The sequence below is a fragment of the Lutjanus erythropterus genome, chromosome 18 (assembly GCF_056507025.1).
Source record: "Lutjanus erythropterus isolate fLutEry1 chromosome 18, fLutEry1.hap2, whole genome shotgun sequence".
Taxonomy (NCBI): Eukaryota; Metazoa; Chordata; class Actinopteri; order Lutjaniformes; family Lutjanidae; genus Lutjanus; species Lutjanus erythropterus.
The window spans coordinates 26007331-26029182 of record NC_139334.1 but is presented as its reverse complement, the minus strand read 5'-3'; the positions used below and the strand labels follow the sequence as shown (position 1 = coordinate 26029182).

The 21852-nt window shown below is 39.8% G+C and overlaps 1 protein-coding gene across 7 annotated transcripts in view; it reads right to left on the bottom strand.

Annotated features, from left to right (window-relative positions):
- Positions 1-21852, bottom strand: part of dctn1b (dynactin 1b) — a 57125-nt gene that overhangs the window by 9494 nt on the left and 25779 nt on the right. For 3 of the 7 annotated variants that reach the window (XM_084741897.1, XM_084741891.1, XM_084741892.1), the window contains 11 exons: positions 13625-13645; positions 11322-11498; positions 9023-9046; positions 8202-8399; positions 6657-6861; positions 4676-4754; positions 3478-3637; positions 3123-3227; positions 899-1090; positions 429-545; positions 12-164 (listed from right to left, as the gene is read on the bottom strand). In XM_084741897.1, coding sequence (XP_084598023.1) covers positions 12-164; positions 429-545; positions 899-1090; positions 3123-3227; positions 3478-3637; positions 4676-4754; positions 6657-6861; positions 8202-8399; positions 9023-9046; positions 11322-11498; positions 13625-13645 — 1431 coding nt within the window. Of the gene's footprint in view, positions 1-11; positions 165-428; positions 546-898; positions 1091-3122; positions 3228-3477; positions 3638-4675; positions 4755-6656; positions 6862-8201; positions 8400-9022; positions 9047-11321; positions 11499-13624; positions 13646-15791; positions 16209-21852 lie in introns of those variants that run through there. The other 4 variants (XM_084741893.1, XM_084741896.1, XM_084741898.1 and 1 more) reach the window with 3 other exon arrangements.

Sequence of the window (21852 nt, the reverse complement as noted above, 5' to 3'; positions counted from 1 at the left end):
GAACTGTTTACCTTGCAGATGAGCCGGGGGATGAGCAGCAGCACCAAGATGCAGTCGTGGTCTCCGCCGTGACGCAGGAACGACTCGGGCATGAAGGCGGTCAGAAGAGAAACGTGTCTGTTGGCTTGACCCACCTCCATCTTCCTCAGCTCCATCTCAATGGCCTGGACACACACAAACACACACACAACATGAAACACAACTCAGTTTACAGCCATCAAAGACAACACACACACATCCTGAGTTAAAATGTAGCAGAGGTGCAAACATAACTTTTAAGGTTTTAACTTTACAACCTCTAAACTCAAAGAAAACTGAAAGAGAGGTGAAAAAAAGGACATGGCAGCTGATACTGAATCACATTTACTGTTATCACAGTACAGAGGACTCCTCATTATTCAGACCAAAGTGCTCGTATTGTTTCTGACCTTGGCGTAGGCCTTTGTCTCTGCAAACTTAATCTTGAAATCGAACATCTCTGCTGGCGGCTGCTGCTGCAGCTCTGCGGAGGCTTCCTGCTGGCTGGTCAGCTCTCTGTTCACCTCCTGCAGCGAACACAGAGGTAGAATCAGGACAGATCATTAGATAAAAACATGTATGGATGCAGACAATATTTTTTTTTTGTTTGGATTTGTATACTGTGTCAAGAAGTATATTCTTTTATGTTTGTATTGTAGGAGTATTATTTGTGTTTGGTTGATGATGATGTATTTTCCTGTTAGATTATGGTGGGTTACCATGTCAGTGTGTTTGTTTTGTTGTTTGTTATGTGTCTGACTAATCCCATGAAGGTTGGGTCATGCAAATGACTAGACATGAAAATAATCATTCATTGATTCATGTATGATCACACTATGTGCTACATGCTAAGTGTGTTACAACTGAAGACTGTGTTTACCTGCAGGTGAGCTGTGAGCTCGCGGTATTTCTGGATGGTCTGCTGGTAATCAGCAACAGTCTCCTGTGCAGCCTCGACCCGTTTCTCAGACTCTCGGACTCTCGCGGCGCCCAGATCCAACATCTCCCTCAGCTCCAACTCCGTCTCTCTGGCGTTCTCCTGCAGCTCGTCGTTCATCTCATTTATCGCTTCCTGAAGGGTGGAGACAACAAACAGGGTCAGTCCCTCGCTGGAATTGTTTTATTGAGATCACCTGAAGGATGGACTATGAAAGTTTTCAATGTCACAAAGGTGGATCTCTTTTAGCCTGGCTAGATCGCCATGGTAACCTGACCTTGTCCAGAGGTTTTGTTTAGACTCTGGGATTTAAAACTGGGGAAAGCAGTTAATTTTTTGGCATTTCTGGGCAAAAATCCATTAGAAAATCCTCATTGTACTGTAATTCAAGTTGTCTGAGAAAAAACTAGACCTCTTCTTGGCTCCGTGTTCAAGCTTTAGAGAATCTGTCCTGTGACTTTGGCCAATCCCAGTGAGCGATTCTGGAGAAAAACAGTTGATTGTTGAGTCTCCCAGGTCATCAAAGACAGATAGTCTTGGTCTCAGTAGAGACTCAACAATCAACTCTCTCTGTCACTAATCAACTCTTTTTGCAGAAGTCTGAGTCCAAGATGCCAGAATTATAAGAGGTTATCTTCAGATGGAGTCAGTGTTTAGAGACAGGATTGATCCTCTGGCTTTTCCTGAGAACATTATTTTAATTCTATTAATATAGTTGTTTTTTTGTTTATCACGGGAGCCAAATGCACTCAGTTGGTGATGCAGAAAATCTGAGCAACTATACTGTCTGCTGCAAAATTGTTCTTTAACTCACTGAACTATTGCATATGTGTGTAGTTTTAACTGGCCATTTGCCCACACTGGCTATAAAAGTTGCTTCTATAAAATTACATTTATAGTCCATTACTAGTTGAGTGTATGATTAATCAGAGTGATGTTTACTCGCAGATGAAATGTGGTATAATTGCTTCATAAGATCCCCTTGGGTCAGAGGTGCAGCAGGGTAATATTAACACTTTTAAATTTTAGTCACAGCAACAACAGACCGCTATGGATGATGTTTTTATGTTTGCTCTTGATTTGCCGCCAAGTCTGTTTTACACTGCTGGTATTGCAGCCAATAAAACACAGATTATAAAATTGATTAGTTATTTATAACAGATAATATTTTATAATTCACTTTAATTTAATTTCCACATATCATTCTTTATGGGACAGTGTCAGACCTAAATGCAATTTTTTATTATAGTATTTAAAAATGCTGTTTAAGGTTTGAAAGCTCTAAAATGAGCAGGTCTCAGTTACATATATTAACTTATAAACTCACACAATTAGCAGTTTGCCAGCATTTGTCTCTTGCTTTATTTGCAGACACAGTGTTTCTTTTTGTTGTAATGATCTTTTTTATATCCTTCATAGCTCTGACTGAAGCAGAAGGCATGTGATGATCCATTTTGAGTGGAAGAAGAGTTGAATGACGAGACAAATTCTCCCCTTCATGTTCACTACTCAACTCTTCCTCCATTTATTACAAAAACATTATTAATGATAAATGATTCATTTATATTAAACAGTTGCTGGTTTGTACTACACTGGAGTGAAACTCTAAATCATTTATATAATTTTTAAATTAGCTTTTATTTAAAATTTAAAGCCTCAGTGTATAACTTGATAAAATCCCAGGATTGTAAGAAGTATTGTCCATTTTTTCTTGTAACCACTACCACCGTCATGTTTTTGAAAGATCGCATCATCATGAAAAATACTGTGAGTGATTACTTTCACCCGAGACAATGACAGACCAGTCAGGTCATTTGCTGCGATCGAGGTCAGTGGATAACAGAAGTGGACTTCAATCTAATTAGAATAAAAACTCCACGATGCCTGCGGCGATTACAAACACCAGAGGGCAGCACATACATATTAATGATTATGGCCCATATCAATAATGAAATGAGTCAGCGAACTGAGGCACTTTAATTTTCTCAGACCTCAGTCCTATAAATACACACAGAGGCACCGAGCAGGAAACGCATGAGTCTACAGTCATCAGTCTTTAAATTCACAAACTGGATCAACTTTGTTTTTCTTGTTCATTTAATCTCCCATCAGCCACGTCTGTTTGTTTGTCCCCGCTGTCAGTGAAACCGAGATGAATTTCACTCACCAGATCAGTGACCGTCTCTCTCAGCTCCCTGACTTTCTCCTCCAAGTCCAGGTTCCTCTCTGTCAGCATCTCCACCATCTCCTCCGCCCCCAGAGCTGCATCCACCTGAAACAACGCACGTCATCCTCAGAAATAGAAGTACTTTTTCTCTCTTCCACATTACTTTGACCATGTCAGCTTTAAATGTTCAAGTTAAAATAAGTTTCCAAGAAAAACTCTCATAAAATAAATCTCTCATCAAAGCTGATTCTGGAGGCCTGCGGAGTGATTTATGTCACTGCAGTCACTGTGCAGCTGCAGCAGCTCAGTCAGTCAGACGTTGCGTTGTGAACAGCCTGCGTGATAAAACACCGACCTGTTCTTTGAGCTCGTCGATGGTCTTTTCTGCTCCCGACATCTCCTCCTGCAGTTTTTCTTTCTGGCTCCTCAGAGCGTCCAGCTCCACGTTCTTCTTCTCCATCTGCTTCTGCAACTTCACATGTTCCTGCTTCTCTGATGCAGACAGGTCGCGCATCCTGACACACAAGGACAAATACATCATTATGATCTGGATCAAGAAATTTGTTTGTTTTTTACTATTATTAGTCTTTATTACAAGGACCACGCACAAAAAAACTTTAATTTCAAAATGAGAAGAAACGATTCATGCCAGATTTTGCTATTAGCTAATTTTCATCTGCAGATTCTGGGCAGATACTACAGATGTAACAATATATTAAATATTGCAATATTGCAAAGAAAAAAAGGAAGTCTCACTATCAAACCAGACTGTAACAATATCTACCTTGATAATTATTTTGTTTCATTATTTTCATTTTATTTTAGAAAGGGACTGCTACTGACTGGTGCATTGTTTTGCAATTGTAAATAATTCAAAAATTCACTGCCAGAGACAATTCATGCCGACTTTTGCACGTGCTGAGGTTATAGCTGTCTACTCTAATTCTGTTTTATTAAAGAAGGAAACAGAAGTTTTAAGTTAAAAGGAAAAATAATTTTAAACATAAAAATATTTGCTCCAGGCATCAGATTTATTACATCACTGCAAGATTCTCTGGCACAATTCTACAGACAAACCAGCAAGCACACATCAGCATATAAGCTCATTCATACAGTTGACCTATAAAATGTATTACAGTCTGAATGACTGTCAAATAAATGTCAACATGACTGGTTGCTTAATATCTGTTTTTTGACAATATGATAAAAGAATAAATGTCTGTACAAGTTTTAAGCTCAGCTGGAGCTTGATGGCTGTAAATGTAAAAGATTGTGCCAAGGCCGTCTGCTGCAGTGGGATGTTTGAGTCTGAGATTAGAGCAGATTGAAAAGTCCTGCTCATTTCCTCAGAGTGGAGCTGAAAAAACCTCTTCAACTGTGGAGAAGTTGCATTTTGAATTATCTTAAATACCAATCGAACTATTGAAAACATTTGGACATTTCTTTCCCTTTTATCTCATAACCTTTTTAATCTCTATTTTCATCTTTATTGAAGCAAAATGACTTTTCCACGCCTTCCTGCAGGGTGAAGAGTCTTTTGTCGACACACCTACCTGACCAGAGCTTCCTTCAGTCTGCCGTTCTGCTCCTCCAGCTGCTTCACGTGGTAACTGGAGGCTGCACCATCCGAACCTGCGAGGACGGCAAAAACACAGCTGAGTTCTGCAGGATTCAGTGGGTGAAAGATACCTCCTGTTTTTTTCTGCAAGCATTTAAAAAAAGACCAAGAACAAATTTGCAAATTTTACACATCAAGGTCATTTTACTTGTCATGAGGAATAATGTTTAGTTGAAAAAGAATTCATCGAGTTCAACTATATGGCAAGAATCAGTTTGAAAAATATTGTAAGGTTTATTTTTATATATAATTTCATAAGCAATAATATTGTATTTGGAGTCAACCTTCGTTTTAGATGTGACACTGTATATATATATGGGTGACATTTTATTTGAAGGGTGGAATATTAATAATAAGAAACTGGTCAAAATACTTCTGGCAGAAAATAACAAGGCTGTCATGAGGAAGTGGCCAAAATCAGCACCACCCACCGTCACTAAATGCGTAAAAATAATTTCTGAAACTCAGTATATATTTTGGAAAGGCTGTAATTTTCTTTCAAAGTCCAAAAAGAAAAGTGATGAATGTTAAACTTTTATCGACTTGAAAGAATAAATGAGTGAGAATATCATGTAATTTATATTTATAAGCAGCTCACTCTTTATCCATTTTTCCCGTCAAACTGTGATAGTTTCAAAGATGAAAGCTTTCCATGTTCAGTTGTTTGCACAAAGCTTTGTGAATTTACTTGCAGTCTCACTGATACTAAAATGTAAAATGTTAAATGTGAAATGAATGCTTTTCCAAAACAAAAACAAATAAAGAAAGCAGTTGTATAACGTCTTCTGTGACAGCTTGACCTTGGACAGTATGAATGTATAAAGAGGCGTGATAAACTGCGGGTGTGAGGTTTAAAAAAGTAGGTGTTTGTTGGGCAGGAAGTGTTTAGTGGGAAATGTAAGATCCAACATTTTTTGGAGCTGAACTTACTAAAAGTGACGGTATCTCAGCATCTGCTGCTTCGATTTTCTCTCTTCTTTTTTCTTTTTTTTCATATTTCCCAGATGAGTCCCCAAACTTTATGGAAGTGGAAAACCAAACCACTGCAGTGCCCCTTTAACTTTTAATTTATGTCACAATATGACACTTGAAGAGAATTGATGTTGCTGCATGTTATTGCCAAAAGACAAGAAGGAAAGTTTTAATTAAACAAATGGTGCTGGTCCTTCTGAGTTGGCTCTGAGCTCTGTTAGTTGCTGCAGATATACAGAGAAAGTAAATCAGCCCCCATCATACTGCACTCAGAGGTCACTGATGACCACCTCGACACCATTTCAACAGTCTAATCACGTTGTAGGCCAACACATTTCTGCTCCTGTGTTACTTCATAGTGACTGAACAGTCTTTAAAAAAACATAGAAACTCTATTTTGTGCAATCTTGATGGTTTAAATTGTAGAATTGCTCTGAATGCAGCTCAGACAGAAAATTTATTATCTGTTTTGCTCACTTCTGTACAGAGCACTGTAAGTGTTTTACTTTTTTTTTTTTTACAGCCTACAGGTTTATTTTTAGCTGATTCCTTGACAAAAAAAACACAATTTTCCTGTTTTTTTCCCTCACAAATGTTTAACTTTATAATCTGTGAAAGTTGTGAGTATATTCTTGCAAGTTTACCACTTTAATGTCAGAGAATATAATGTACCATTTTAATCACAGAGAATATCTGGCATCATACACGGCATCATAATTTTCTGATATTGTGTTAAGAATTTTCTTAAGGAAGAAAGAATTCCCTGTCTTGCCTTAATAAAAGCGTTTTGCAGTCACTATCTGATTATTTATAGAGAAAAAAACATGTCAGTTTCCAAATGCAGGGTGAAGTGTTACACAGAGCAATGCTTGTATTGCTCTCTTGTGAACTCTGAAATTAAATTAAAATAAAAAGAAGTTTTCATCTCTGTGTCTTGGCAGCACCTTTCTCCTCGATCTCGTGCTTGAGGATCTCCAGGTCCATGGTGAGCTCGTCCACTTTCTCCTTGAGGGAGTCGACCTCCAGCTGCAGAGACTCCGCCCTCTCCTCGGCCATCTCCTTATCCAGCGTGGCCATCTCGATTGCATCCGCTGTGTCCGACATCTCCTCGACGTAACGCTCCTTTGCCTCCAGGGCTTCTTTTGCCTCCTACATGTGGAGAAAAATTCAGTTACATACAGATGTCTATAAAGTCTTTAAACCCTTTTTCTCTTAATACATTTTTCAGTTCATTACTTTTGTTTTGAAGTTAATTCTTCATTTAAAGGCAGTATTGTGTTTGTTTTTCCTGCTGCTGCTGCACAGTGGGCACATTCATTTCATTAGTCTGGGTTTGTCTCCTCCACGCTGACAAGACTAATGTTCTTGGATGAAAAACATAGTTAGTTGTCATTTGGTTGTATAAAAAAGGTCAAATTTAAAGACAGCAACCAAACAAACTCTTATCTCTAAACTATCAGACAGTAGCAGATATTATTATCAGTATCTTTATAGCTGATTCTCTCTACATAGTTAGGAGAGGTGAGACTTAGTAGATTGTTTTTAATTTCTGCCAAAAACCATAAAATATGTTCTTCACTATTCAAAGGCACAGTTAGTTTTAGTCTGACATATTTCTCTATAAAATTAGGGTCAACAGGGGGTGTTGCTCACTAAAATTTTATTTTTTTAATTTTTACTTTATTTGATATTCATGACTAAATAAGCAAGAATAAAGCTTAAAGTACTTTAGTAACATAGATGAAAAACATTCTTAGGAATATTTTATGAGTCAAAAACTCAGCTAATCTGCTTCATCGGGAGTGTGTGTTTAATTTTTTTCCCATGACCTTTGTCCTGACGTTCTGTGCTGTGATTGGTTGGTCCTACGCTGCTGTGGTTTGCTAGTATTTGTTGCCTTGATGCTTCCTTGTGATTGGCAGAAAGCTGTGGTGGGTAATCTTGTTGTAACCCAAACTACAACGTTTTCCTAAACCAAACCAAGTAGTTTTGGTGCATAAACTTGACCAAACCATGGCAGAAAACTGAAAATAGTTTAGAAATCTGAAAATAATACATTGAATCAGTCTAAAAATAAAAGGTCAACTGAAATAAGCAAATCTGTTTTACCCTTTATGTAAAAACTTATGCTTATGTAGAATTTAATTGTTTATAGTTAGAAACTGAGTGAAAAAAGAGATTTTAGGGTCTTTAACAGCACAGCAGAACACTTCACAGTATCAGACATCAGATTACCTAATATAAAACTATCAGAACCTGAGCCCAAATATATTTCAATTATATTAAACGCATCTTTTTTTTTGCCCATAACCATGGATCTTTGTCATTCAATTTTTGAACCACCCACTTCCCATGGACTCGTTCCCGCAGCCATTCTGCGGATGCACTGACTACATGTCTTTTTCCAATCATCCACCCACCCTTCGTCAACCTCTCCAACATCTAATCCGTCCATCCACTCATGCGTTCGCTCATCTGTCGCTTCTCACCCTCTTGGCCTCTTTCAGTTGTTTCTGCAGCTCGGCCTGCTGCTCCTGCATCTTGGTCTTCCACTCCTGCAGCTGCTCCAGCTGGATCTTGTGCTTCTCCAGCTCCTTCAGCTTGGCCTTGTCCTCCGTCCGCTTCATCTTCAGCGTCTCCAGCTTCTCCTCCAGGTCCTTCACCTGACCCCGCAACGCCTCCTCCTCCTGGAAGCAGGAAATATGGAGGAGACGAGAGGATGGGGAAGCAGATATTTGAAAGGCGTGGAGGATTGGTGATGAGGACATATGGGAAGAAAAAGGAGAGATTTCATTAGTTTTAACACATTCACATATTTAAAAACACAAGGAGGCTTCACTTCTGCGTTATTACTTTACTTTTTCATTCTTTAATGTTTCTTTAATCATTTCACTTTCATGATTCTTCATTTTTTTCAGAGAATAATGAAATCAATGGATCATATGTAAAACTTTCACTCTAAGGTGACAGCACTTTCATTTTCTGTGTTAGGCAGCTTTAATATTACTTGCCATGCACCTGTGGAGAGGAGAAAGTCACACACGACAATATGTGCTTATAGGGTGCACTATCCGCGGTGCACACACTCATAATCACACGCCACTTCACAGCAGGAGATCTTAATTTAATCCTGTGACAAATGTGCATCTCTTTGTGCAGAAATCCTGCTTGTGAATAAAGACAGAGCCACCTCACACACCAATTAAAGACTAGAAGTCACACTTTTGACATCTTGTTAAAATGTTAGTGAGAGAAAAACAACACTCCAATATCAAGTGCAAAAACACCACATCACTCCACATCACTGCACCTGTGTTTCCATAGTGACGTCCTCCTGAGGGGATAAAATGTGATTCAGACTGATTACGTCCACCTTAAAATTAAACACTAAATGTCAGCTGACTTTTACAAAATGTTAAATGATAAACCTTGACTTTTAACTACAAATGAACATGTTGCTTCTCTCTATTAGCAGCTCAAATAACACACACCAGATTCGAGCTGTCACCAGGTCATCTTTAACAAAGAGTTCACAGACAATTAAGCCACTTCATTGGTTCAAATCAACGACATTTGAACATCTACTGGGTCTTAATCATGCTTAATTGACCATGTGCTCCAGAGTTAATCACTTCAGCTAACAGTGCTTCATCTCATTTCTGAGAAGCAGCACACATCAGCAGAAACACTTCCTCTTTCTGCTGAACTCTACATGCAGGGGGACCCCTTTTGTTTTTGTGTCCATTTGGGGGGTGGGAATGTTGAGTTTGAAAAATAATATATCAGTCAACATGTCAGCCATTGTATGACTGGTGTGTACAATGGAAAATAAAAATTGCAAGTCATTAAAAAAAATCTGCTGCACAAACTACTGGTCAAAATGAACAGAATTCTCACAAATTATCACTTCATAACAAAAGTAGGAGACTTATTTATTCATGTAAATTGGTCACTTGCTTCAAGCGGCATCACAGCGTCCGCTATCTACGTTTTCAAAGTCCCCAGGAAGCAAGAACAACCTCCTAGCTGCAACCTACACACCGAAAATGGCAAATTAGCACCTGGGACTCTAACGGTATGAATGTAAACAAGCTAACAGCTGTTATCTTTTCTTTTGCAGTGATGTAGTCATTTTAATGACAGAGCTCGCCTCCCGATGTGCAAATGTTCCACCAAAACAAGTTCCCCCTTGAGACAGCAGCAGCACTTTCACTGCAATCTGGGTTTAGCACTGCCTAAGACGTTTGTGATTGGTTTAAAAAAATGCAAAGGCAAGGCAGGGTGTTTTTTCCCCCTATATCATAATGTTAATGCGAGGAGCCAGACCTTTCTCCAGCACTGAGTGCTGTGGTTAGGTCTGACTATGCAACACTAGTCTAATCTAGTCAAATAAATATTTTAATTCTCTTTTGGAAGATTCTCTCTACAGGCAAGATCTTTCTCAAGCTTTTTTTTTCTTAATCAGCAATGCTACAAATAAATTTTCACACCGATGCCGATGACAACCCACTGTGACTCTCCAGATGATTTTAGTCCTGTTAACACCTTCAATAGATGCCTTCCTAAAAATAAATTCATGGAAGACTCCAAAACCTCTTAAAGCTCAAGGATTTAAGGGACTCTTAAAACATGCAGGAACACACTGCTTTTTGCAATTTTACTAATTATTCAGTTAAGAAGAAGCTTCACACTTGAACTTGTATGTAGAAAAAGCACAAACAACGGGGTAACAAACTAACCTTGGTTAATGATTGAAAGGTATAAATGTTGTCGAAACTTGGGTGTGGTCAGCTGAACATGTATTCACCACTAGACATAATTATTTAAATAACAAACCAACCGTGTAATAGATGTGCAACCTGTGCAGGATCTACCCTGCGTCACACCTGCAGCCACCTGTGACCATGAAGAGGATGAGCTATTTAAAAAAATCAGACGATGGATGGAGAATATAATTAAAGGATTGGTGCTACTTTATGAACTCTGACAAAATTTTTTCTTTTTATTAAACTGGAATTCATGTCTTTTATGTCGCCTTATGTATTCTAAGACACCAGTTAAGGCCTCTGGCTCATGTCAGATTTTTTTTTCATGACTCTTGGATGACACCGATACAAACTGACAGATGTGTCAAAAAACCTGCATATTTATAGGAGCTATAGCAAAGGAAATGTCACATCTGATTCAACTCCCACACTCCTGCTACTATGGCTCTGCACTGAGTCCTAACACATCTTTGATCTTGTTAACACGGTGTGCACTGTGGGTTTGTAACACATGCCAACAAGATCAAAGACGTCTGTCATCCTGCCATCTATCCATCTCATTGCTGATTACACACATGCAGTTACTGGTATTTATAAAGGAAAAATGTATCCTCATAGCTGGCATTAGTCTTCTATTTCCTATATGTAAAACCAATAAAATATCTTAGTTGTAAACAAGAACTGCATAAAGAGTGCAGACTTCCAGTATTTTAACAGCGTAAGATGGACGCAACATGTTCTTAATTTATTGCCAAGCAGCTTTTCTCTGTTCACACTGATCAGTGTTGTGACACCGTCAGCCACAGTGTGAACTACAGCGTGATGTCTGAAGGCGATACTGACCTTGCTGGGGACCGGTGCCGGAGGGTTTCCAGGGGAGTGGAGGGTGGGGATGACTGGAGCGGCCAGAGGGGTCTGGGCGGGCGTGCTGGGCTCGCTGCTGCTCATCTCTCCAGCAGAGGCCGAGGCCGAGCCGGACGCAGCCCCCTTCCCACCGGTGCCTGCAGGTCGGCTGGGCTGCTGAAGAAACCAAGGGGAGAAAATAATGAAAACAAAAGTGTTATGAAAAAAACTAGACCCGTGAGAAACCTGAATAAGAAGACAATGAAATGATTCCACTGCTTATAAATGGTCGTCTGATGACGTAATAGCAGCCATAATGGAGGTCCCTCGCTGAGTATGTTTTCATGCACGTAGTATCCTGGTTTTTAGTCTTCAAGATTTTGACTTCATCTAAGATATGAAGCTTATAGTGAACATTAAGGAACCTGTCTGTTTGTGCAGGTGTGTTTTGATTCTTCAACATCTCATTCCTGTACAAGCTACAATTCTTCAGTTTTTGAGGATGAACACTGTTCATTCATCTGGAATAGTAGAAAATACAATTTATGCTCTGCTAGTCACACTTTCCTTTTTACTTCTGCATGCTGAATATCAACAATATTCCCTCTCATATGTTTTATTTGATTGGCAATCAAGTTGATGATGCACTTGTAAATATGGCAGCAAATCATTAGAAACCTGGATCCAAATATTATGTTCACATGCACAACGTATAACCAGAAAAACTACTAACTACTAAAAACTACTAATTATTAAGTACTAACGTATTTTTAAACGCTCTCATTCTAAAAACACCTGTTTTGCACTGCCCAACCTTAATACAAACTAGCATTAGCAGAAGATAACAGTTACATGCTAACTTGTACTTTCCTTGATTACTCACTAGCTTCCAAGTTAACCAGCGTCTTTTTTATTTTAAAGGGAGAATTCACCACTTTTTATGTGGATGTCTAGGCAGTGTTGATGGTAAATGCAGTCAGTTGAAGCAATAAATTCCTAAGTGCTGCCATACTGGCCAAGAAAAACTGAGTTTTCCTGCTCATGGAGCCAAGCCAGCAGTGCTTAAATGTACCAGGATGCATTGTGTAAGGGCTGCAACTAATTACTATTTTGATAGTTGATTAGTCATCAATTATTGAAATAACTAGTCACCCAAAATTACAATCTGTGTTTTTGATTTTTGAGTTTGTGACAGACACAAAGAGAGTCATGTCTCCTGTAGAAGGGAAGCCCAAACCTCTGAAAGTTTACCAGAGTGATGAGAAAAACTTGTTCCTATCAGCTCCGGAAAACGTAACCAACAAACTGTCAGCACATTTGTGGGCACCTAATTTTGTCATCAATTTTTGTCGACGAATTGTTGCACCCCTACACTGCATGCAAACTTCTGATGTCCACACCCATGTTGCCATGTATTTCCACCCTAGCCTATAGCTATTTGTTTGTTGGCCAAAACACAGTGACAGAAATACTCATCTAGCACGCCTCCTGGCTATCTGATTTTGCAGCAGGAGAACTAAGCTTCAATTGACTACATTTACCAACAACACTGATTGGACATCCACATTAAAAGTGGTGGATTTTCTCTTTACCTGAGTTGTTGCCTGTCTGTTCAATCTTTTTCATTAATTTACATATTTAAAGATTCACACTTTTTCACTGTCATACTTTTGACTGTCCCCTATATAAATCATTGAACTGACCTATCATCACCTACATCACAAAATTCTCAATTTATTCTCAAATTATTCTCAACGTGACTTTTTTGGACCCCCATGATGACCACAGACCTGATTTAAGCTCGAAATTTAATAACATAAAAACAAAATTAGAAAGCAAACAAAGCGATTAATGTGCTGAAACAGCTGTGGAATTAATTAAAAATCAAAACAACAACAACAAAAAGAACAAAACAGAGCAAAAGCAAGCATAACTAAACCTGCTACAGCAGAAAGAAAGAAAACTGTGAAAAGAAATCCAAATGTTGGAGACATGAATGCTGGAATACTTGTGGAATATCTGTGCTGCAAATATCAGTGTCAGAGGTCAAAATGATTGAAAAAAGAAAAACAGCGTGTGAAAGTATGAGTCTATGTTACACTAAGTAGAAAAAATGTTGGTGCTATTAACCAAAATTGAAGATAAAAATGGATGTCATGTCTGTCACTACTGTCTTGGCAACACTCGCACAAACACTCACACACGCACAAAAACTGCTGCATGAAGTCAAACAACAATCGCACATAAATAATTCAAACTGGCAGAAATGGGAAGCCCTGAAGACTCTTGAGGACTGGGCTCACCTTGGGCCTTCTGGCCGTGGTCTGAGGAGCAGAGGGAGGAGAAGAAGAGGAGGAGAGGAAGAGGAAAAGGTCAAAGGGCAGAAGAGGAGGAGAGGAAGGAAGGGAAGGAAACAGGGTTAGTGATTCAAGGCAAAGTTTATATTAAACTGGAAATCACAGACAAATGGGTGGATGAAACTTGTGTGACTGGAACACTGGACAATTTACTGACAATTAACATCTGAAAATTACCACGATGAGTCCTTTATCGTATAACATCCCTCCCCTTCTGATATCTCCTGTCCTAGCTGGTCTCCAGGGCTTCATCTGTTCCACCCACGTGACCAAAAACCTCCGTAACAACATGGACATTGTAACTGGTACGGCCGCTGTGACCTAAATGACTGCATTGTGTCTCGAGGGATGCGGCGGATGAGGTTCATCTGAGCAAAACTCTGTTGTACTGTGATGGACAGCGCCGGGATAATAGCTTGTTATCCTGCTGCATCGCATGTTGCAGACATGCTGCACAGTCGGCCGAATGAATGGATTTCCAGTGAAGTGTGCGGAGAGATTTCCACACTTTGTTCTCATCTAATTTCTACAGCATCTGTCCGGCAGACCTGGGTTAGACTGTTTTAACTGAACTCTTAATAAAGGTTGAGTGACACTACTAACTAGCTAACATTAGCTTAATAGCTACATAATATTGTACGTCAATGAGGCTGGAAACTGTTACATTATGACTTCTTTAGGACTCGAAACTCAAAGTTTAGGATGCGGGACTTGTTGGTCTTGACTTGGGACTAGATGCAAAGATTCACCAATGACTTGGTCCTACCTCTGCAAATTGCACGTTTGCCTCTTTAGTAAGACACTGTAGATTATGTAGTCTTAGCAGTTAATTGCAATTATTCATTGGAAGTGATCCCACTGACTTCTGTCTGTTTTACTTATGATTAGTGTCAAATTACACCGTTCTATCCAGAAAACTTATTAGGAAATTGTGAGAAATTTTTGAAGCTGGACCTGTCACATTTTATCTCAGTCCCTATAACATCTGGTGAAAGTCAAGTGACAGACAACACTTTTACTCAAAAGAACAATACTACAAAATTTAATTTTAAACATTTCTTATACAATTATCTGTTATGTTATTCATATATTCTGCTACTTTTGTGAACCTAAACTAATTTAAAGCATCAAAATAATTCAGCAACACGATAAAGGAATGCTTTTACAAGTTATTTGAAGAATCTCAAAAATCACATTTCAACTTTTCAGCTGATTTTGATGTGAAACTTTACATATCTTTATATCCAAGTACCTTAAAAGGTGATTTAAAAATGTTAAGCGAGACTGAGTAAATGTTGTTATACTTTGATATTGTGTTGAGATTCACTATACGATGATACAAGACTGTTCTCTTAGTTATTAAAGCACAGTTTAACCCAGGTCTGTGCAGATACTTCTAGTCCTAGACTTTCTCTTACTCTTCTGCCTTTCACTGTACAGTACCTCCTCCTGTCCTCTGCATACTGACTCCGTCTTTCTCGGCTGGGGCACGGCCATCGCTTTGGCTAGTTATCGTTCTTTATTGGATTAGAGCTGGACCATTCAGCAGAAATTAGCCCGGGCTAACAGCTGTACCAAATAAGAGCTGACAGCCCTCTTAAGCCATGGTGTTATGCTGTGGATACTCTAGAACAGGCTGTACTAACATCACATCAGCCTGTTAGCTACATCTGCAACCAAGAGTGAAATCACTTGATTCTCCCCTGATGGGAGACAAAAATCATTGACCTCATAAAAACGCTGTGGAAGGTGTGACTTCTGCAAGCTGAGCCCAAATAAATAAAGAACAGACACAGAAATACAACTGAAACTACTACACACACACGAAGAGGCGTGAAAATAAGTCTGCAAAAAAGGCACTGTGAGTTAGCAAAAATCAAAAATAAATTGAGAAAAAGACCAAAAAAGAGCACGACAAAGCTGCAGGTACACTTCTACTTCCACGCTGGGAATATCAAGAGGAAAAAAAAGGGCAATTCCCATCAAAACAAAATGAGGAATAACTGAAACTTCTAAGCATGACCTTTACAGCAGCTCTGCCAACAAAACAAATGGATGGTGACAACAATAACATCCTAAAAGATAAGAAGGACGATCATATGGAGTTCTGTACCTTCCGGGGTGCAGGAGTCTGTCTCATCATATTTGCAAGAGAAGAAGACACACACACGGTCACCGAGAAACACACACACACACACACAGAGGAAGGTGATAAAACAGGTAGAGATGCTCAATCCACAGACACCGGGTTCAGGACACACAGACAGACAGCTGAAGCTGAACAGACAGGCAGCCACTCAGGCCGGGAAGCTGCAGTGGTGCAAATGGCCGCAGCGATTTTTTTTTTCCCAGGCTCCCCCTCCCTGGCTCCGTCCGTCCCTTCCTCCTGCTATCGTCCTCTTTTATGTCCTCCTTCTTTCATAATCCATTTGCCGGAGCCCTCAGTCGGTGCCTCCCTTTCTCCTTTCTGCTTCCGATTACGACTCTGACATCTTGCCGCCGCGAGCCTCCGACCTGCTACTGCTCACAGGAGACGCCTCGCCTCCCCCTAACCTTCCTCTCCTCCCTCCTCCCTTCCCCTCTGTCTCATTTACCCCCCTTTCTCCGCTCTGCTTATTGTGATTTGTCAGCCCAGCCAATGTCCTGCTCCTGCATTACATCACTGTGCACCCTCCTCCTCCTCCTCCTCCTCCCTCCCTCTTTCTCCCTCCCCGTGCTCGCTGCTGCTCACCCACTCATCACCACCACAGACAGACAGGGAGGGATGGGTGAGACTGTGTGTGTCTGTGTGACTGGGGAGAGACAGAGGAGAGGATGTGAGACAGAGGAGGGCGGGGTAGTAAACGGAGGTGAGAGGGGAAAATGAGCAGCGACACTGATGCAAGCCTCTCTTGTCTCCTAGCAACACTCGCGCAGCCCTCCTATGGGCTCATTAAAATGAGACAAAAACAATGAAGTTCAGGAGGAGGAGAAACTACCTCATCTGTATTACAAATTAAGATATTTAAAGGGATATTTCTGTTTATTGAAGTGGAGTTGTATGAGAAACCTATCAGTAGTCAGTATGTCACCGGCAGGCAATCCCTCCAAATGAAACAAATCCCCATGAATTCTGCACGACCTTGCAATTTTGTCCAATCATAGCAACTTTTCCATAAATTTGACCAATCATTCCAGCTTCCCATGTCTTCCACCAATCATGGCAGTGCCCTGTGCAAGTGTTATACATGTGTGTCAACAAACCAACTCAAAGTGTTATTATTTACTAGTTTTTGTATTTTTTTATTTTGTCACACTGAAAAGAACAAGGTTTCTCAGTGTTTACTGACATGTATCATCGTTCTGAGTATTATATTTTATCACTTCGTGCTTGCTGCTGTATCATGGTACCATGATATTACATGATACAAGGTTAATTATCTTATCAGGGTTATTGCATTTCCATAAAGTTGGGGGACTTCAAGAGGAAGAAAGATATTTTCTAAATGGTCAAAATTGAAGCAGCAGAGGTTGAGACATCCTGACTTTAGTCTCATGCCCCTCCCTGCCAAAAACTAGTCTCGTGATACGGGACAATCTGAGATCTAGTCGCCTAATGATCGCCTGGGGATATCTAAATGCAAAATAGTTGCTTGAACCCAGCGAGAAGAAAACAAACCACCTCAAAATTTTTCAAGGACACGCCTTACTGGAAACGATGCTCCACTCCCAATTTCCTCAGTAGTAAACACATGACTTTATCATGTCACACACCACAATATGAAGGAGTTAAGACTTTGGTTTGGCTGTCAGTTTTAGCAGCTAAAGCTGGGAGACCTTCAGTGCCTATTGAATGAAGCGTTTAGAAACTGACTTGTGATTCTACTTGCTGCCTGGTTAATGCCCACATCTTTCAACTTCAAAACAAAAAAAGATGGAGGGCTTAATACAGCGCTGAGCACAGGTTGAGTAGGACTCATCGTTAAATCAGTGGAGTGCTTCTTTAAACCCAAATTGCCACGATTGTGGCTTTGCACCATTACCCACAATGGCCTAATACAACCAGAGGTACTCAAGGGACTACCGTCACTCTATTAGCCTGAAAATGGCATTGGAGTGCCATTTCATTTTATTTTATTATTATTATCTGCTGTATTATACCACTGAAATCACTGACAAAAACTGCAATGTGGGTGGTAATTCAAAGTTCTGCTACCTTGAATATAAAAGGTAGAGAAAAATCTCTGTTGGGTGACAAATGTCTGTTGTCTCATGGTAAATACCCTCACACTGCCTGTTCCTAATAGTCGCATTTGCTCTATGCTGGTTGCTTGTTCTAATAAAGGAGAACATAAGGAGGATGAATCCTTGCGTGAAAACATCCACTATCAATACAACCAGAATTAAGACTCAAACAAAACATTAGCCTTGAGTTTTGAGAATACAATTGATTGTAGTAAGAGGAGTTTTTAGTGATTTAATGGGTCAATTCCTTCCTTAACAGCCAAGAGTCATTCGAGTAGCTATCGTAACATCTTCTTCGGCTCCACTAATCTCCTTCTCTGCACCAGCAGCTCAGCAGGAAGAGCGAGGGATGAAGGAGGATTAATTCAGTGGGGATACTCTGATTAGCTGTGAGCTTTAAACCTGAAATACTCGCACATTGTTGGCACAAGAATGGGTGGAGGTAATTTGAGACTGGTGTGATGAAACTAAATGACTGAGAATGAGGCTGTGTGGAGTTTCTCTGTAATAAAATATGATAGTGAGTATTACAGGAGAAACATGTAGCGATTGTGCATCCAGAAATGAGTAAGTCGAAATAGTGAACTGGAGCCACAGACTGTATATTAAATAGGTTGAATCCAAATTTAATATACAATCTATGGTTGAAGCGAGTTGTTTCCCACCGCCAACTCAGGAATCTCAGGCAGACTGCAGGAGAGTGACGACAAGTCCTACACTCTAAACTGATCAGCTGTTTATAACTTGGACACCCAGAGAATATGTATTTCACACGAGTGAGCGTGGCTTTGCACGACATAGGAGTGCAGGCTTCAGCGAGCTCATGGACGGACCCCGTGGCCGTCTCGGACTGTGCTCCACGTGACAAAATTTTGGACTGAGTGGCAAAATATAGGCTACATTTATTTCCAAGGTTTGGGAAATTAGACTGAAGATACAGACATACAATATGAGATCAGTTTATTTGATGTTTGTGAGCCTTGTAAACTCATTTGGGCAAGACGTTGTTGGACATGATTTAGTCCATCTCCACCTTTTTAAAATGAGGCTGAGAGTTTACTCATCTATTTTAAATCAACTGCATGAATCAATGAGGGAAAACAACAGCTATTCCAGCCCAGAATATAAATTTCAAAGGAGGACAACGCTGCTGTAACTTTGTTGTCAGAGAAGAGAGTATTTCAAGTTAGCAATGATCTCTGAAGGCATATCGCAGTCATTTTATCATAAATTATAGTAAATATATTACAGATTTCTCCATTAGGGAATATATTATAGAAGAAACTAGATTATTAGGAGAAAGATAAAAGCAGAACTTAAGAGTCTGGTCTTCTGAAGCAGAAAGAAAAACTGTTTATTCGTATCCATTACAGAGCAGCGGAGGGAAATCTGTCCTGTTGAAATATTAAACATCTTTCTCTGTTCTAACCCCCCCCCCCCACACACACACACACACACACACTTTCTCTCCATCATGCAGCCTAAGTGCTGCTCTGAGAGGACATCCACCACTGAAGTGATGGGAGTGAGACAGACAGAAAGACAGACAGACAGAGAGGATGATGGGATGGGTGGAGATGGATCAAGTTCCTGCTTTCCCAGCACACGCCGAGAGGATCGCTGCCTCTGAGGTCACTGCTCTGCAGCCTCCAGCAGGACAGAGAGAGGATAAAATTACTGCTCAGGAAGCATCAACGCAGCAGAACCCAACACACTCGGCTTGTAGCGCCCTGGGCAAAAACGGCAACTCTTCAACTTTCCTGAAGTACTGGTGACGGTACTTGAGGAAACTTGAGAGAGATGTGATACTCAGACTGAAGTTTATCTCACAGGACAGCAGTGCAAGCATAAAAATCACAGTATATTATTTGAAAGTTACATCACTTCCACTGCGGACGAGGAGGACAGCATACATCATCATACCTATCGCTAAATTAATACTCTGGGGCCCAAAATGCAATATATACACTTCCTCTTTCCTCTATTCCTGGAGGGTTTCACAGGATGATGTAACTTTTTAGAGATCCCATCATCGTCTCTGTCTGCCTGTCCCATTTTTTAAGTTTAGGTCAGTGATTTACTCACAAAAATGTCTCTAAACAGCGTCCTCTTACTGTCCGTTCAGCATAATCTAGACGAGACAAGACCTGACTCAATAAAAAAAAAATGTATACTGTATGCTCATCTGAGTCACCCTCAATTAAAGTCTGTAAGGAGAGATTTTTCGCCCTGAGTTTTCTCTGTCAGGCATCATAAAGGTACAGTGATCTCACATGTCAAGGTTTCATATGTATTCTAAGAGAAAGGCTAGAGGCACTACTCAGAGCTGAAGAAAAGTACTGACAACTCCTGTTTCTATTTAATCTAGGTTTTTCTTTACAGTCACAGGAATGTTTTGAAATTTTTGTACTTGCTGAGAGTTAGACAGGATGATTGATATGGCTCTCAAATCTGTACAGCTAATAATATCTGAAAAAATCAAGTACAAAAACAATAAATCACTGTTTTACTGTGGCCTATTTCTTGGCATAACATAAAGTGTTAATGAGTAAAGTGGATTTTGTGTCATTTGTACAGAGCCAGGCTAGCTGTCTTTATGCTAAGCTAAGCTAACCAGCTGATGGCTGTAGCTATGATTTTAGATTATTATCACAGCATGAAAAACAGACTTTTGGCCCCATAATCACCTGCAAACCTCATTAAGTCCCAGCAGTTAACAGCTGTTGGAACACTTATTACTGTTAAAATTTAAAATGCACTTCATAATAAAGAGCTGGGCTTTTAAATTTCTTGAATCATTTCACAATGTCTTTGTTCTTTTGGCTCTTTGATTTTATTCTATTCATTCTTATTTATTTATTTGTCATAAAACACAGAAGCTTCATTAAAAAAGACAGTATGTCCTTGTTTAGAGGCTAAAATTTATGTCTGGACACTCAATTGCTGTTTGTTTTGATCTTATGACCCTCAGCTGGAGGACTTGAAGGTATAGATTCAGTTTTAACTTTGGGGAAATCTATTAGATTTAGAGAATATTTCTTAATATTTTGTGTTATTCCTGACTTCAGTGAATCACCACAGGGATATTTCTGTCTTGCATCATATTTCCGCTGCATGTTCTGAAACTCTTAGATGACATTTAATACCCGCACCCCTCAGTTAAATCTCAGGGGCGAAATGCAGAATATTTAAGCCTCCTGGTTGAGACTAAAAGTCATCCTGCTGAGGAGGATGAGAAGCAGAACAGGAGACGATAAAGTAGAGCCGAGCTGACAGGAAATCCATACTCTGCAGGTCTGTTCCCTGCAGGCGGGAGGGCGACTGATTTCACCTCCGTCACAGTCTGACATTTTCAAGACAGCACAGCACAGGAACGCCTGCATGTATGACTCAGCGGAGGCTGATTGTTAAAGAGCACTGGACTGTCAGCACGGACCTCGTGATGAATCCCCAGGTGGCACAGCATAAAATGTTAAAGTCACAATATATTAGATCATGTTCTGTTGTTATTTTTTACCTATAGCCGTGTTCTATGCATGTTTAGCTTAACAATATACTGAGACTGGACTTAATGTGAGCCAGGCGGACCCGAACAAAGAAGAAAAATAATTTAAAAAGGCTGAAAAACTTGTCTCATATTCTGCAACCATATGCTCTCAAAAATCTCTTATTCTTCTAATTGAATAAACTCCATCTGCTAGCACACAACAGATAAACACCCCCAAACTCTGCTGCAGTACAGCACCATGTTGTGTTACTTTATGGTCTTTGAAAAGTACCCAGTCATTGTCATTTCAACAAGTAAAATGAGCACAGATAAATTCTGAATTTTCATTTCATTTCATTCAGTTGATAGGAAAGAGTAAGAGGGATATGGCAGGAAAAAGGCCCAAAACTTGGGCTGCAGCTAACAATTACTTTGTCATCAATTAATCTATTGAGTTTTATGA